The 14,687-nt window shown below is 34.2% G+C and overlaps 1 protein-coding gene across 10 annotated transcripts in view; it reads right to left on the bottom strand.

The window, feature by feature from the left end:
* Positions 1-14,687, bottom strand: part of ATP11B (ATPase phospholipid transporting 11B (putative)) — a 110,169-nt gene that overhangs the window by 34,374 nt on the left and 61,108 nt on the right. For all 10 annotated transcript variants that reach the window (XM_043873574.1, XM_043873575.1, XM_043873577.1 and 7 more), the window contains 5 exons: positions 12,235-12,438; positions 7,091-7,244; positions 5,766-5,868; positions 2,457-2,602; positions 1,219-1,278 (listed from right to left, as the gene is read on the bottom strand). In XM_043873574.1, the coding sequence (XP_043729509.1) occupies positions 1,219-1,278; positions 2,457-2,602; positions 5,766-5,868; positions 7,091-7,244; positions 12,235-12,438 (667 nt within the window). The remainder of the gene's footprint in view (positions 1-1,218; positions 1,279-2,456; positions 2,603-5,765; positions 5,869-7,090; positions 7,245-12,234; positions 12,439-14,687) is intronic.

The following is a 14,687-nucleotide window of genomic DNA, read 5'->3' as shown; positions in this document are numbered from 1 at the left end:
CAGATTATACTATAAATTCCCTGAAAACCTAAACAAAATAGGTTAAGTCTTCTTGTCACATGCTCTCACAGCTTTCTTTATTTCATCCAAGTAAAACATTTTTACTAGCAATCAATGTCCAAGCAGGCTTCCCTGGTGGCTCAGAGGTTAAAGTGTCTGACTGCAATGTGGGAGACCTGGGTTTGATCCCTGGGTCGGGAAGATCCCCTGGAGAAGGAAATGACAACCCACTCCAGTATTTTTGCCTGGAGAATCCCATGGACGGAGGAGCCTGGTGGTATAGTCCACGGGGTCGCAAAGAGTCGGACACAACATTAACTAACTTAATGTCCAAGCAGATGTCTCAAATTTAGAATTCCAGGTTGTAAACAAAGGAGAAAACGGTGATTAAGAGTAGGAAACTCATTTAAAAAAAAAAACAACCCAAAACCTAAGATAATTAAAAATTTCAATAAGTTAGAACAAATGTCTTGATCAATTAGAGATGTTGAGTATGGTATGTGAGAAGCAGGTAGTCAGGTAGTCAGAAGCAATAGGTCCAAGCATGGTTTGGTTATTAACTTAGCTATGTAATCTTGGGCAAGTTACTTAATCCCTATGGATTTCAGTTTCCTTCTCTATGTGACATGTATACGAAGAAATGACCCATCAAGTGTTCATTATAGCTACTTAACCTACTATAAGGTTTTCCCTCTGAGCATATAGCCATATAGCTTCAGAACCCTTTTCAATATAGCACTCCTAGAACCTCCATTTAATTACCTTCTGAGATGAAACCTATATGTCATCCCTGGACTCAATCACTATGTTTCTTCCAAATCTAAAAAAAATTCTATGAGTCAAAAAATAAATAATGATGTAATCTTACAATAATTATGTGGCCTGGCTTGATATGAATTTTACAGAAATACTATACATAAGTTGAAAACAGTTAGCAAAGTCCTCTCATAAGCTATTAAGAGTAATAATATCTATTTTTTAAAAAAGCATCCACAGTTAAAATATTTTTTGGCATTCACATTCACTTCACACTGAAAATCAGAAAAAAGAATATTGACGCTAAGCTAATTAAGTATACTGTAAGAACAGTTATGTCTATCTAGTTATTTGCAGGACTAGGAAAAATGGAAAAAGTCCCTCCAAGTATTTAACAAGACCTGAACAAACATACTCTACTCTTTATCTAAAAGGATAAAACAAAAGACTCTATTTACTTACTTGTTGAGAAAACAAACAGTAGAACTGATATAAAAATTGGGGTGTGATAAAGCACACATTCTGAAAAACAAGATTAAATGGAAATAATTGAAATATTTAAGTCTAAATGTGAAATGATTTCTAAAAATAACTTAAGAGTCCAGAAAATAATCTCAGTTGATATGGTAAATAGATCTGCCCATAAGAACTTTTCCATACAAAATAGGAAAATAAGAATCCCATTTTATTAAAAAATGCCTAAAAGTAGTCTATGTAGCACTGCAAATGTCAACATGAAAATACCTTTGACTCCTGTCATTGCCAAACAATATGATAATTTTGAATTTATAACTATTATTCAATACTTTTCATACACAACACAATTAGGAAGGTTTATTTAAACTTTAGGGCTAAAATTACTTTAGAATGCAAAAATATTTAAAATAAAATAAATGGAGTATCAAAATTTCTTTCCATTACAAAAGCCATAGGTCACAGCAAAAGTTATTATAATAAGCTAAGAAAAAACTGCCAACATCATCTATTAGCATTATGCAATCTACCTGTGTTCTTTCATTGGGCTGCAGCTACTAATTATAGAAATACATGCAACACAGAACACTCTGATGTAGTAAATGTTTTGGTATTCAGAGGTGCTTAACATTGGTTCCAAATAATCCTATCTTTGCCCAAAGGGTCAAGAGATAGAACAATAGTTCAACATAACTGGCTTCCTTGTAATTCTATGTATTTTATTTTATGCACCTAAAATCCCTATACTGAGTAGTTTATACTACTAGACTACCAGTCATTCATGGCCCAAAAAAGATGAAGAACTTCTGCTTAAAATCATAATATTAGAGGTAAAATTAAAACTTATTACTGGTTTGGGACAAAATAACAATAAAGAAATCAAACTAATCATGTTCTAATTTGCATAGAATAAAATAAGTGTGAATTTTGATGTATCCTGACAAATTCATATATCCACAATCAAGTTAAAGAACTTTTCTGTCAAGCAAAGTTCTCTCATATACTTTTCTAGTCAATTCTATCACTCACACTCTTGGCCTCAGGCAACCACTGTGAGTACACATTAGATTTATGATAAAATAAAAAAAGTATATTCCATAGACTATTATTTTTACTTATAGAAAAAATTTTCAGACTAACTTGTATGGTAATATTAATAACATTCTTTAAACTGAAACCTCAAATACTGTTAGCAATTAACTCTAGACTATCTCCATGAAACTCACCTTATAAAAAAAATACTGTACAAGGGTAGCTATTCTAATATAATAAAAATGACCATGAACGAAAAGCAATTTGGAGAGAAATTTAAATCTAGCTATTGCATAGTCACTGTTCCTTGCAGCTTGTCTTCCTTCTTTACCCATGATTCCTGTAATACAGGGGACAAAAAGATTAGTTCACTGATAATTGGTAAATGTAAATTTTAAGATGTCTGCAAATACCTTAATTATCTGTAGCAGCTGAACGTGGATTTAGGATAATTATATTCTAAATTATAGCAGACAATAGATTCTGAAAAGGTTGTTCTACTTATATCAGATATGTAATTAATACAAAGCTATAACATATACTAGGCGTGTAACATCAATCTTCAAAGAACTAGAATAAAATAAAATTGATATAAAATATTAAAAGTTCAGGATCTAAGAACATTTTTTTATTCTAATCAAGAGAATGCCATAAAACAGCTTTCACGTCTCTTATTTCCAAGGAACATAAAAAATATGCTGAATCAAGTAGAAATAACCATGTTTAACAGTTTTAAAACTCTCATGCAAAACTCAGTGTGCTTTTTAAAAGAAAAATGTACAATATTACTTGAAATCAGTACATAATTTTATCTGACAAATATGAGCACTTTTTTTGAGGTTACCATAGTTCATTAGGTTTCAAAAATTATTGCCAAGTTTGTTTATTCCATGTGAAACCAGCTTCAAAAAAATTATTTTTTCAAAATTAAAATTTTCTACTCCTGTTATAAAAGGATCAAAATGTTACAAAATGTAAAGAAAATCATCTGTATTCACAGCTCCTAGAGAAAACCACTATTTCTGGTCTATATACTCTTAGAAGTTCTCCTTATGCATATTTCATATATGTTCACTTAACACATATACAAACAAGTACATAAAGATGGGATTGTTTTGTAATCTGCTTTCATCACTTTCTACATTATGGACATTGTTTACTTACTATATATGGACATATGTGCTTGCTAACATAGTCATTTATTTTCTTAAAAGGAATTCCTGGATGCCTAGTCACTAGGTCAAAGGGCACACATTTATTTTATTTTTGCTTTGCAAAGGCTTTCACTAGTTGCAGCAAGGGGAGTTACTGTTTGCTGTGGTGCATGGGCTTCTCATTACAATGGCTTCTCTCGTTGCAGAGCACAGGCTCTAGGAGCATGGGCTTCAGTAGTTGCAGCATGTGGGCTCAATTAGCTGTGGCTCTTGGGCCCTAGAGCATGAGGGCTTCACTGGTCATGGCACGAGAACTCAGCAGTTTTGGTGCACAGGCTTAGTTGTTCTGTAGCATGTGGAATCTTCCTGGACTATGGATTGAAACCACATCCCGTGCATTGACAGGCAGATTCTTATCCATTGTACCACCAGGGAAGTCCACAGGGCACACATTTAAAATTGTTATATATAATAATGCAGGGTGTACCAATTTACATTCCTACTAACATTTAAGGGCATTTGTTAATCTGCATGTGTGTGTGCTCAGTTGTGTCCAACTCTTTGTGAACCCATGGACTGTAGTCCACCAGGCCCCTCTGTCCATGGAATTTTCCAGGCAAGAAAACTGGAGTGAGCTGCTCTTTCCTACTCCAGGGTATCTTCCTGATCCAGGGATTGAACCCCATCTCTTGCATCTCCTGCATTGGCAGGGGAGTTCTTTAACCACAGTGCCACCTGGGAAGTCCATACCCCTGATCAATTTCAGGGTATTTTTGCCAATCTGACAGGCAATTTCAACTTACTTTTTGATTATTAGGGAGATTTCCACTAGACTGTTTTTCTTATTCTCCTTAATTTAAGACCTCACATAATAGGAATACTATAATCTATTTTACAAATATTCTTTATTAGTTTGTCTTAAAAATTTTTTTATGGGAAGTATTTACTTCTGTCACACATGTTGATCTTTTGCCTTTTCAGTTCCTTGCTTTCTTTGGTTGTGTATTTAAAAGATCCTTCCATACCTCAAATAACAGGATTATTCACTAAAGTCTATTATTTTTATAGCCTTCAAAAATTATTTAAATCCTAATCCATCTGGAATTTGTTTTGCTATAAGCAATGGAAAGGGACTCACTTTCCCCCCCCAGATAACTAGTTATATCAGTGTTTTATTAAATCAAATAATTTGTTTCCCTACTTATTTGAAACATCTCCTTTGTTACATACTAAATTTCCAGGCATTCCGAATTGATTCTGCTCACTGGTCTGGCTGTTATCATATTACTGATAAAATCAAAAGTACTGTTGTTTTTTATACTCTAAATATGATACAGTTAGTTATCAAATTATCGTGAAGATTTCTGAGAAACAACAGTATAAACAATATAAAGAAAGCGAGGTTTTCAATATGAAGAGTTAATTATCCCAAAGAGGAAGGAGTTGATTTGAGGGATACACTGGAAATATGGACCCAATCAGTACTCATCACACAGGCAACTCCAGAGCAAGGACTATCTTCTAACTCTAAAATTTTATCCTTCAACAAAAATCCATACTCATCTCTTTTGCTTCCTCAATAAAATTATTGAGGAAGACAGGTCAAAATATTGTTTAAGTGGGAAATGACTGGTAATATAAATATAATAAAATGATTTTAGTATTCTGAATGTAATAAAAATTTTAGGCAAAAATAGAAAAAAGTTAGCATAAAGATTATTAAATTAGAAAGTTACTTGAAATTTTATAGTTTGGTATAATTTCCTGTCTCTAAAAATTATCTTTAAAATACATTCCAAAATCTTTAGACTAATGGATAAGGTAAATAATAATATTCTAAAATAAGATAATTATACATCTTATGTATATATCATGAACTTATAATTTAAAAATGATAAAAATACTGTGTAAAAGTATTTAAAAAGGTACAAAATTGCATGTAAAACTAAACTAACTTTACTGGGAAGAAGAACTGGAGAGATAAAATTCACTAGTGGTATTTATTTCCTTGAAAATTTGCAATTAAAACATCCTGCAGCTTCCCTGGTGGTCCATGTGGCTAAGACGCCACATTCCCAAAACAAAGGGCCTGGGTTCAATCCCTGGTCAGGTAACTAGATCCCACATGCTGTAACTAAGACCCAGGGCAGCCAAATAAATATTTTTAAAAAATCCTAAATATTGGGCTTAATAATGATAGGTTTCTGACAGAAATATGATGTGATATATTACACCACTGCATTTAGTTTTCATTTGTATATGTGACATTGTACTTTATTCTACAAAAGGAAAATTCATCATCAAATAATTATACCAACTTTACAAGTTCGAAGAAAAAATATCAATCACCTATGCCAACATGTGCTTCTTGTATCATGCTTACATCGTTAGCACCATCGCCAATAGCCAATGTTATTGGCTTCTCAGGTGAGATTTTTATCAGTCTTATTACCTGAAAGACATACAACTCATTAATTATAATAAAACTTCAATTTTCTTGTATTTATATAAAATTATTTATCTGAAATGATCTGTTGTAAGAACAGTAATGAAAAAAATTAGTTTTATACTGGACAGTAATATGCACTGGGGTTCATTGTCTGATGTCTCCATTAAGACGTTAGCAATGTCTTTCAGTCTTTGGATTTTATGATGGGATGTAAGAATCTGTTAAACACAGCTTAAATTTGTAAAAAGCTTAATAATAACTGTGTAAAAAATTAACTACAATTAATTGAACTTTGTCAGGCAATTCTTTTTTCTCAAAGAAATTATTTTCATTTGATACATAGGAAAGATAATTAGTTTCTCTTGTAGTAAAGTTTCTTAAAAATTTAAAAAGCCATCAAAATTAAATTCAATAAAATCTAACGAAAGGTTTCTTTGGAATACTTGAACGTACTTTTCTAAAGAATTTAGGCATTAGGTCTGTTTGGTCTCCAGTTTAACGTCCACAGACTGGGGTATATGGGTTATCATAATAAAATAGGCACTGTAATAAAACTCCATAAAGCCAAAAAAACTGGATATATAGTTTATTAGCTCTATATGTGAAATAATATGTTTAGAGGTATATTTCAAAGCATATACTTGTGAAGGTTTCAGTTACAAAAGATATTTGTATAGGTTTTCACTTGAATCACAGCTGAACATTAAATATTTCCTAACTACGGCTTCATATCACAATTAATTGGCTTTTTAACTCTTTATTAAAGTTCTATTTAGCACTTAACAGTCATTTTTAACAAAGAGAATTATCAATTCATGAGAATCCAAGAATAAGCAAAGATCAACAGAATGACCTAGAGGTGCAGATGAACTGAAGTCTTATAGGGTCCTTGACCCTGTAAGTTAAGTAACGAACTCGTGAGACTTGTTACCATAGTTCAAATTTGTGTCTCAGGAATATCACAAACTGCTATCTATCACATGGTCACTTTTAGGTTACAATGATCTATTTCTATGTTATTATGAATAATTAAAACTTCAATATTTACTGTGAAATTTCCAAAGGCCTAATGTATATGGTTAAAATTCATATTATGAGAAGTGACTGACTCCTGGTTAAGATTCATATACTGTATATCACCAAATGGAACTAGGTGAGGCATTAATGTTAAAGAATACTTTTAAATCAAAGTATCTCTAAGGGACTTGTTATGAAATAAACATACCTTTGCTTTCTGTAGTGGTGCCATACGACAGCACATTACAGCTGAACAATTTCTACAAACGTCCATAAATAGCTTTTCATGCTCCCTGAGTGCAAGAGACAGACTGGTCCCGTCTACCACCAGACCATGCTGAATCACATGATCCTCTCTAACCCTAAAAAAATAGAAAATGATGATATCCTCTGTAAGATATGTATAAAGCCATATTATTTACATTCATTTAGTAAACAAAAGATTCTTACTGAAAAATGGATCATTCACCCATAGACTTCACTGTTGCAAAACTGACATGTTAGGGAATAGAGTTCTACCATTTGAAAGTTAAGATTAAGCAGAACTGGGAGTGACTGATATGAAGAGTAAAATAGATGATATTCAATTTTTCAATGAATTCATATATATATATACACACACACACAAAGAGAAACTGTATTTTCTAAAAAGTGAATTGTTACACATAATTTGAGGATATTCTCCCAAACTGTATAAAAAATCTTAGAAAAATAAAAATATGACTAGTTATACATTTAGCAAGTTCTAATTTTAAAAAATTAAACGAAATCAAGAATGTTCAGGAAAATTTACAAGCTAGATTCACTGTATATTTAAGTAGCAAGGCAAGGAATGAAGAAACCATCAACTGTCTCTTGATATTTAACCCTACAATGGACTGTAATGCCAGGTATTACAATGGTGGAAAATGGGTAACACCTCCCTTGTGGGCATATACTATACTGAGGACTATTTCAAAAATGGTCTAATAATTGGCAGTTGAGAGAACTACTTGCGACAAGAAAGAGAAAACAAGTATATTATCATAATAAGTATGTTATTGCGTCAGTATGTAAATAAAGTATATTATTGAGCACACTATTTCGTTCAGCTGCTTCACCCAACTCCCCCTTTGGTAATAAGAATTTCTCAGTGAAAGAAGCAGTGTATAGATTTACATTCTGGAGCAAGCTTCTTATGCAGTTGAAGGCCAGCACTCAGAGAAGCATTGTGTTCAGGTCAGCACAAGGAAAATACTACAGTTCACCACTGGGTTCACAGTATAGCAGGACTGCTACTGAGAAACACCCACACATTTTCATTTTATTTTTTTTCTCAGCTTTATTGAGATATTATTGACATATATATAAGTTTAAGGTACACAACATGATCTGATACATATATATACACTGCAAAAATGATTACTACAATAAGGTTAATTAACACCTCCATCCTTTCATGTAAAAACTTTTTTTTGTCATGGTGGTAAGACTTGAGAGCTACTCTCTTTACAATTTTCAAATATATAATATAGTACTGTTAATTATAGCCACCATACTGTACATTAGATCCCCAGAACTTATTCATCTTATATATAAACTAGAAGTTTGTACCCCAGACTATCACCTCCCCATCTCCCCCACAGACCAGCTCCTGGCAATCACCATTCTATCATTGGTTTTTTTAGATTTCACATATAAGTATTTGTTTCTGTCTGACTTATTTTACTGAGCATAATGTTGTCAAGATCCATCCATGTTATCACAAAAAGCAAGATTTCCTTCTTTTTTATGGGTGAATAATATTCCTTCATGTGTTGAAGGAACATCACATTTTCACTGTCCACACACACATTAATGGATATTTAGGTTGCTGCCATTCTTGGCTATGGTGAATAATGCCGCAGTGAACACAAGAGTGTGGCTCTCTCTGAGATAGTGACTTCATTTCCTTTGTATAAATATCCAGGTGTGGAATTGCTGGATTACATGGTAGTTCTGTTTAAAATTTTTTCTATACCATTTTCCATAGCGGCTATTCCCTCAATTTTTAAATGATAAGTGAGAAGACTATTAAATGAGCAGTAAGTTATGAAAACTAAACATACTGATGACTTTCCGTCTAATACTTAAATCTTTTCTGTAAGTTAAAATGATGTCTTCATTGTATGCCTAGTAACTATAGTGTTGCACTGTATAATAAGTGGAAAGCAATTAACATTTACAATATAAACTTTAAAAAATGTATACTTCCTTTATCAATTCTCCAGTACCTGAAATCGGCATCTAAACTGACTGTTTCCTCTCTGTGGGCTGAACTTCCTTAGCAGCCCCTGCTGCCTACAGGCATTCCGTGTAAGCACTGCCTGAGCACATGGTCTCAGAAGCAGCAGCAGCCAAGAGCAGGACAGGTCAGGTAAGCTTTCCTCGGGAACATTCCCAAGGCACACTAAGTGACGTTCTTCTCTGGACAGGCTTCATAAATCAGCACACACAATCCATGGTGTAACGTCTATGCAATATGGAAAAGCCCCTCATAGTTCTGGCACATAGTAAGGTTAGCATCTGCTTACTTCTGTAGCCTCATGTTTCAGTATTTCCCACATCCTGTCCCATCTACTCCATTCCCTGGCCATACGTAGCTACTATCAATTGCCTGAATGAGCCTCTCAGCTCTGGGAATTTGCATACATGGGCCACTTTGATTCTTGGTGTTCTTTTCTGACAAGTTTACATCTCAAAACAGGAGACAACAGTCATGAGTTCCCATGTACAGCGTTCTAATGTACAGAGCTGTTTCTAGGATAAACTTGGGCTGAGTTTCCCACTTCGGTCCACAGACAGCTCTCTGTTCTTGTCTCAGTTACAATTCAGTCGTGATGGTTGTGACAGTATACTTACTTCTTTTTTCTGACACATTGTAAGTATTCTGGGAATAAACAACACACCTTACATGACTGTCCCAAACGCCTACATAGGAGATAATCAATGTGGTTTCGAAGGATTAGATACATACACTAAAGCTTTGAAAGATATGGAATTTTTTTGCTATATCCAAGATTTTTAGAATAGATACTTCCTGAAAGTCTATAAATCAAAATCCTATTGACTTATATGGTTAACTCAGAAAACATATTTCAGGAATTCCCTGGTGGTCCAGTGATTAGGACTCTGTGCTCTCACTGCAGAGATCTGGGTTCAATCTCTGGTTGGGGAACTAATATCCCACAAGCTTTGAGGCTCAGCAAAAGAGAAAAAAAAAGGAAGAAAATATATTCCACTAAGATGGTATCTCTGAAACATACATTTCACATAGCAAGCCTAAAATTAATTTCAAGGTATAATATTCACTTTATAATACAGCTTTTGTACAAAAAGGGAAATGAACAATACCCATGATCTTAACAGACTCACCAAAAGCACATATATAGAAGACTTAAAAATATTTGAAAATATAATTATCTTCAGATGGCTGTATTATATTACTAATCATCATATCTTATTTTCAGTGCTTTAAAATGAGTATTTATTACTTTTATAATCAGAAGTAATATTTAAGAAGCAAATGATTCTGAACAATTAGTTTGTATATTTTAGGGAGTTCTGGACATTATGCCCTTAAATGCTTAAGTAGCCACAATAGTGTTGGCATTGCTTCAAAACCCGTGTCATTAACCTAGATCAATCACCTTTCTGAGCTCAAGCAAAGATCTTTCTGAAAGTTGTACTGTCTCTTTAAAACATTCCTTAAATAAGCTTTTCTCTGATAAAATCCAAAATTTAGTATCACACCAATCCCTGCATAACAAACATAAATAAAGCACTGAATGTACAGTGACAATTGTGGCACTGTCTTTTCGTATTTGTTTTTCTGCATTAATATCACAAGACGGCAAAGAGAGATATCAGTAGGACATCTCAGATACCTACATACAAGCAACCCGCATGCTTACACTGAAACACTCCTATTTAAGGTAAAAAAGAAAAAAAAAAACAACCTGGGGCTCCCCTGGTGTCTCAGTGGTGAAGAATCTGCCTGCCAACGGAGGAGATATAGGGGGTTCGATCAATGATCTGGGAAGATTCCACAGGCTGCAGGGCAACTAAGCCTGTGTACCACAACTACTGAGCCTGTGCTCTAAAGTCCAGGAGTCACAACTACTGAAGCTCACAACGCCCTTGAGCCCATGCTCCGAAGTGAGAGAAGCCACCACAATGAGAAGCCTGCGCACTGCTAGAGAAGAGCCTGCACAGCAATGAAGGCACCCAGCACGGCCATAAAGAAATAAAACTTAAAGAAACTGTTAAATGAGGGCTCCTAAAAAAGCTGATCTACCTAAAGAAGCAGGTTTAGAGAAAAACAGAACAAATTAAGAGCATATATACTTATGAAAGTATCTTTGAACAGTAAAATGCAGATGCATTTCCCAGTATGGTCATGTGAACTATATCACTGGTTGGTAAATGTTTTCTATACAGCACCAGAAGTAAATATTTCAATTTTAAGCTTTGCAGGCCATGAGACTAAATCGAAGGTATTATATAGGTTCTTATACTACAAAAGAAGAAACAAATTTTGACAAAAATTTTTAAGTAAGAAAATGTAATAATAATTAAATACAATTTTAAAAATAATAGAATAGAAATCTTTTTCTTGGCAGGGAAAGAACATTTTAATTGGGGTTCAAAGTTAATGTCTTTTATCAAAGTCAGCTGGCACATGTCCATCTGTTAATGCTGATCTGTAATGAGATTTTACATTTTATTACAAAAGAACCATAGGTAATGAGATTTTATATTTCATATTTGATTATATCTTAAATAGGCAGTATATTAAAGCTTACTGTCACTGAATAATAAACACAATGCTTTGCCATCTAATTTGATAATAATCAACACTCCACTGTGCTTTAAGAGTGTGATATTAAAAGTCCATTTTTCTTTTTATGTTGGACATGATAGTTAAACACTGACAATAAAAATATACCAAAATGCCATACAGCAGTGTGGCAGAGAAAACATTACTGAGTTATCACTGTGTCACTGTGATTTGCACTGTATCAAGCAGCAATGAGAAATGATAAAAGTGCTCTGGCCCAATTACTCAACTGTGCTGTTATAGCACAAAAGCCTTTGCTGATATGTAAATGAACCAATGTGGCTCTGTTCCAATAAGATTTATGTACACTAAATTTTTAATTTCATGTAATTTTCACACCATGAAATATTACTCTTCTTTGACTTCTTTTTCATCCATTAAAAAACAGAAAAGTTATTTTGAGCACATGGGCTATAAAAAAGGGCAGTGGGCCATATTTGGGTTCACTGGGCAATAGCTTCCTGAACCCTGAACTCCATGATGCATATTCTTACCTTCTGGCAAGCTGCCCCAATTTTTCGGCACATTCACTGTCTGATTTCTGGTTTAGAAGTTCAAGGATGTTCATGGTTCTGTGAAAATGTCCACATGACAAACTCACACTAACAGCCGTTTCATGTTTATCTCCAGTAAGCACCCACACTTTGATACCAGCCATTCTCAAGGCTTCAATAGTTTCTCGAACTTTATCTTGTAGTCTGAAAACAAAAGAAACAAATTAGTAGTAGAGAATACTTTTTTGACTGAATTTTAAGTGTAAACAAGTACAAGTAGGGTAATTCTGAACTCCTTAACCTAGAAATGCTACAGTATAGTAATACAACTGACTTTTTTTCCCAGTAGGGAAAAAACAAGAATAACCCAAATCAGTGATCACCTGGCTAATACAAAATCTACAACTGTGTGCTGACACATTTGTAACAACAGGCATACCAGAGTTGTGGGGCATTTGAGGTAACAGATACTAATCACTTGGGTCAATACTGCCTTGATGAGAACATGTATGAATTCTAACAATTGTTAAGTTTCCTTCCTCTTCATTTTGGTGACAGATAATACCACTGTAAACATATTTGGTTTTTTGAAGCTCACAGGGTATTAATATGTTGGAGCACTATGTACACTTAGATATAAAATCTACAACTTTGTATTTTAAGACTGTACTTTGAAGTCGATTTTTATAGAACCAACTAACTATACCATCACTTCATGGCAAACAGACAGGCAAACAGTAAAAACAGTGGCTGACTTTATTTTTCTGGGCTCCAAAAATCACTGCAGATGGTGACTGCAGCCATGAAATTAAAAGACGCTTACTCCTTGGAAGGAAAGTTATGACCAACCTAGACAGCATATTAAAAAGCAGAGACATTACTTTGCCAACAAAGGTCCATCTAGTCATGGGTATGGTTTTACCAGTGGTCATGTATAGATGTGAGAGTTGGACTATAAAGAAAGCTAAGTGCAGAATTTATGCTTTTGAATTGTAGTATTGGAGAAGACTCTTGAGAGTCCCTTGGACTGCAAGGAGATCCAACCAGTCCATCCTAAATGAGATCAGTCCTGGGTGTTCATTGGAAGGACTGATATTGAAGCTGAAACTCCCAATACTTTGGCCACCTGATGCGACGAGCTGACTCACTGGAACAGGCCCTGATGCTGGGAAGGATTGGGGGCAGGAGGAGAAGGGGACGACAGAGGATGTGATGGCTGGATGGCATCACCGACTCAATGGATATGGGTTTGGGCGGACTCTGGGAGTTAGTGATGGACAGGGAGGCCTGGCGTGCTGCAATTCATGGGGTCACAAAGAGTTGGACATGACTGAGCGACTGAACTGAACTGAACTATACGGTCTTCACAAACTTATTTCCTGTTGCAATGGTGAATGGTATTGTTTCCTTAATTTCTCTTTCTGTTTTCTCATTGTTAGTGTATAGGAATGCAAGAGATTTCTGTGTGCTAATTTTATATCCTGCAACTTTACTATATTCATTGCTTTCATCAGTGTTTTACAGTTTTCTATGTATAGGTCTTTTGTTTCTTTAGGTAGACAAACTTATTTCTTAAAAGTCTTAAATTTCAAATTAGAAGATTTTCTTTTTTGGTAAGAAAATCTCTTAAATCAGTAGTTCAAAAATCAGACTGCAGACAATAAAGGTCTACATAACTTCAGAGAGTCTGAGAAATCTCACAAGGATCACTGAAAAGTAAATGAACACTAGATCTTAAAAAAATGCAAACACCCTTAGATCTAGGTGGTAGAAAAAAACATTAACAATAGACTTAATTTGTAGAATTCAATAATTCAAGAAACTGAAACATACATGGAGAGAGAGGCTAGGGAACAAGGCAATAAGTAAATAGATGGCATGGAATTCACAGGCTGAGTGGAAAGTCTTCAAACAAGTAACTATAATATACTGTCACAAGGACAACAGCAGAAACTATCTACAAAACATGAAGGCTTCCCAAAGAAGAGAATTTTTAATACTATTAGGAGTCAGGAAAGGTCTTTCTAGAGAGTGTGGGTAATATATGAACTATAATTTATGAATGGGTATTCATAGATGGATAAGAGAAAAATGATCCGGGCAGAAGGCACAGCTTTGCAAAGGAAAAAAGGCAAAAACAGAACAGTTTTAGTTAAAACAGTCTTCACTGATGTTCAGAAAACTACAGTTTGGTACTGCTGAAATGTAAAGCAGAAGGTGACAATGGTAGGAGCTGAGGCTGGAGAATTAAGCAAGAGCTTAAAATCTTTGAATGGTACACTGAGTAGTTGTCTAAAAACTCAGAACTATATATGGCTGGATTCTATCAAGTATTTCAGATAGCTGACTAGGAAAAAAATTGTATGTATGGACTGGGAAACATTAAGGCTTTAACTTTTTATTTTAAATATATTAAGTCGTCATAAAATGTTAAAAATGGAGTTTGTCATATA

This window comes from Cervus elaphus, chromosome 19, assembly GCF_910594005.1.
Source record: "Cervus elaphus chromosome 19, mCerEla1.1, whole genome shotgun sequence".
NCBI classification, from domain to species: domain Eukaryota; kingdom Metazoa; phylum Chordata; class Mammalia; order Artiodactyla; family Cervidae; genus Cervus; species Cervus elaphus.
This window is presented reverse-complemented; position numbering and strand designations above follow the sequence as displayed.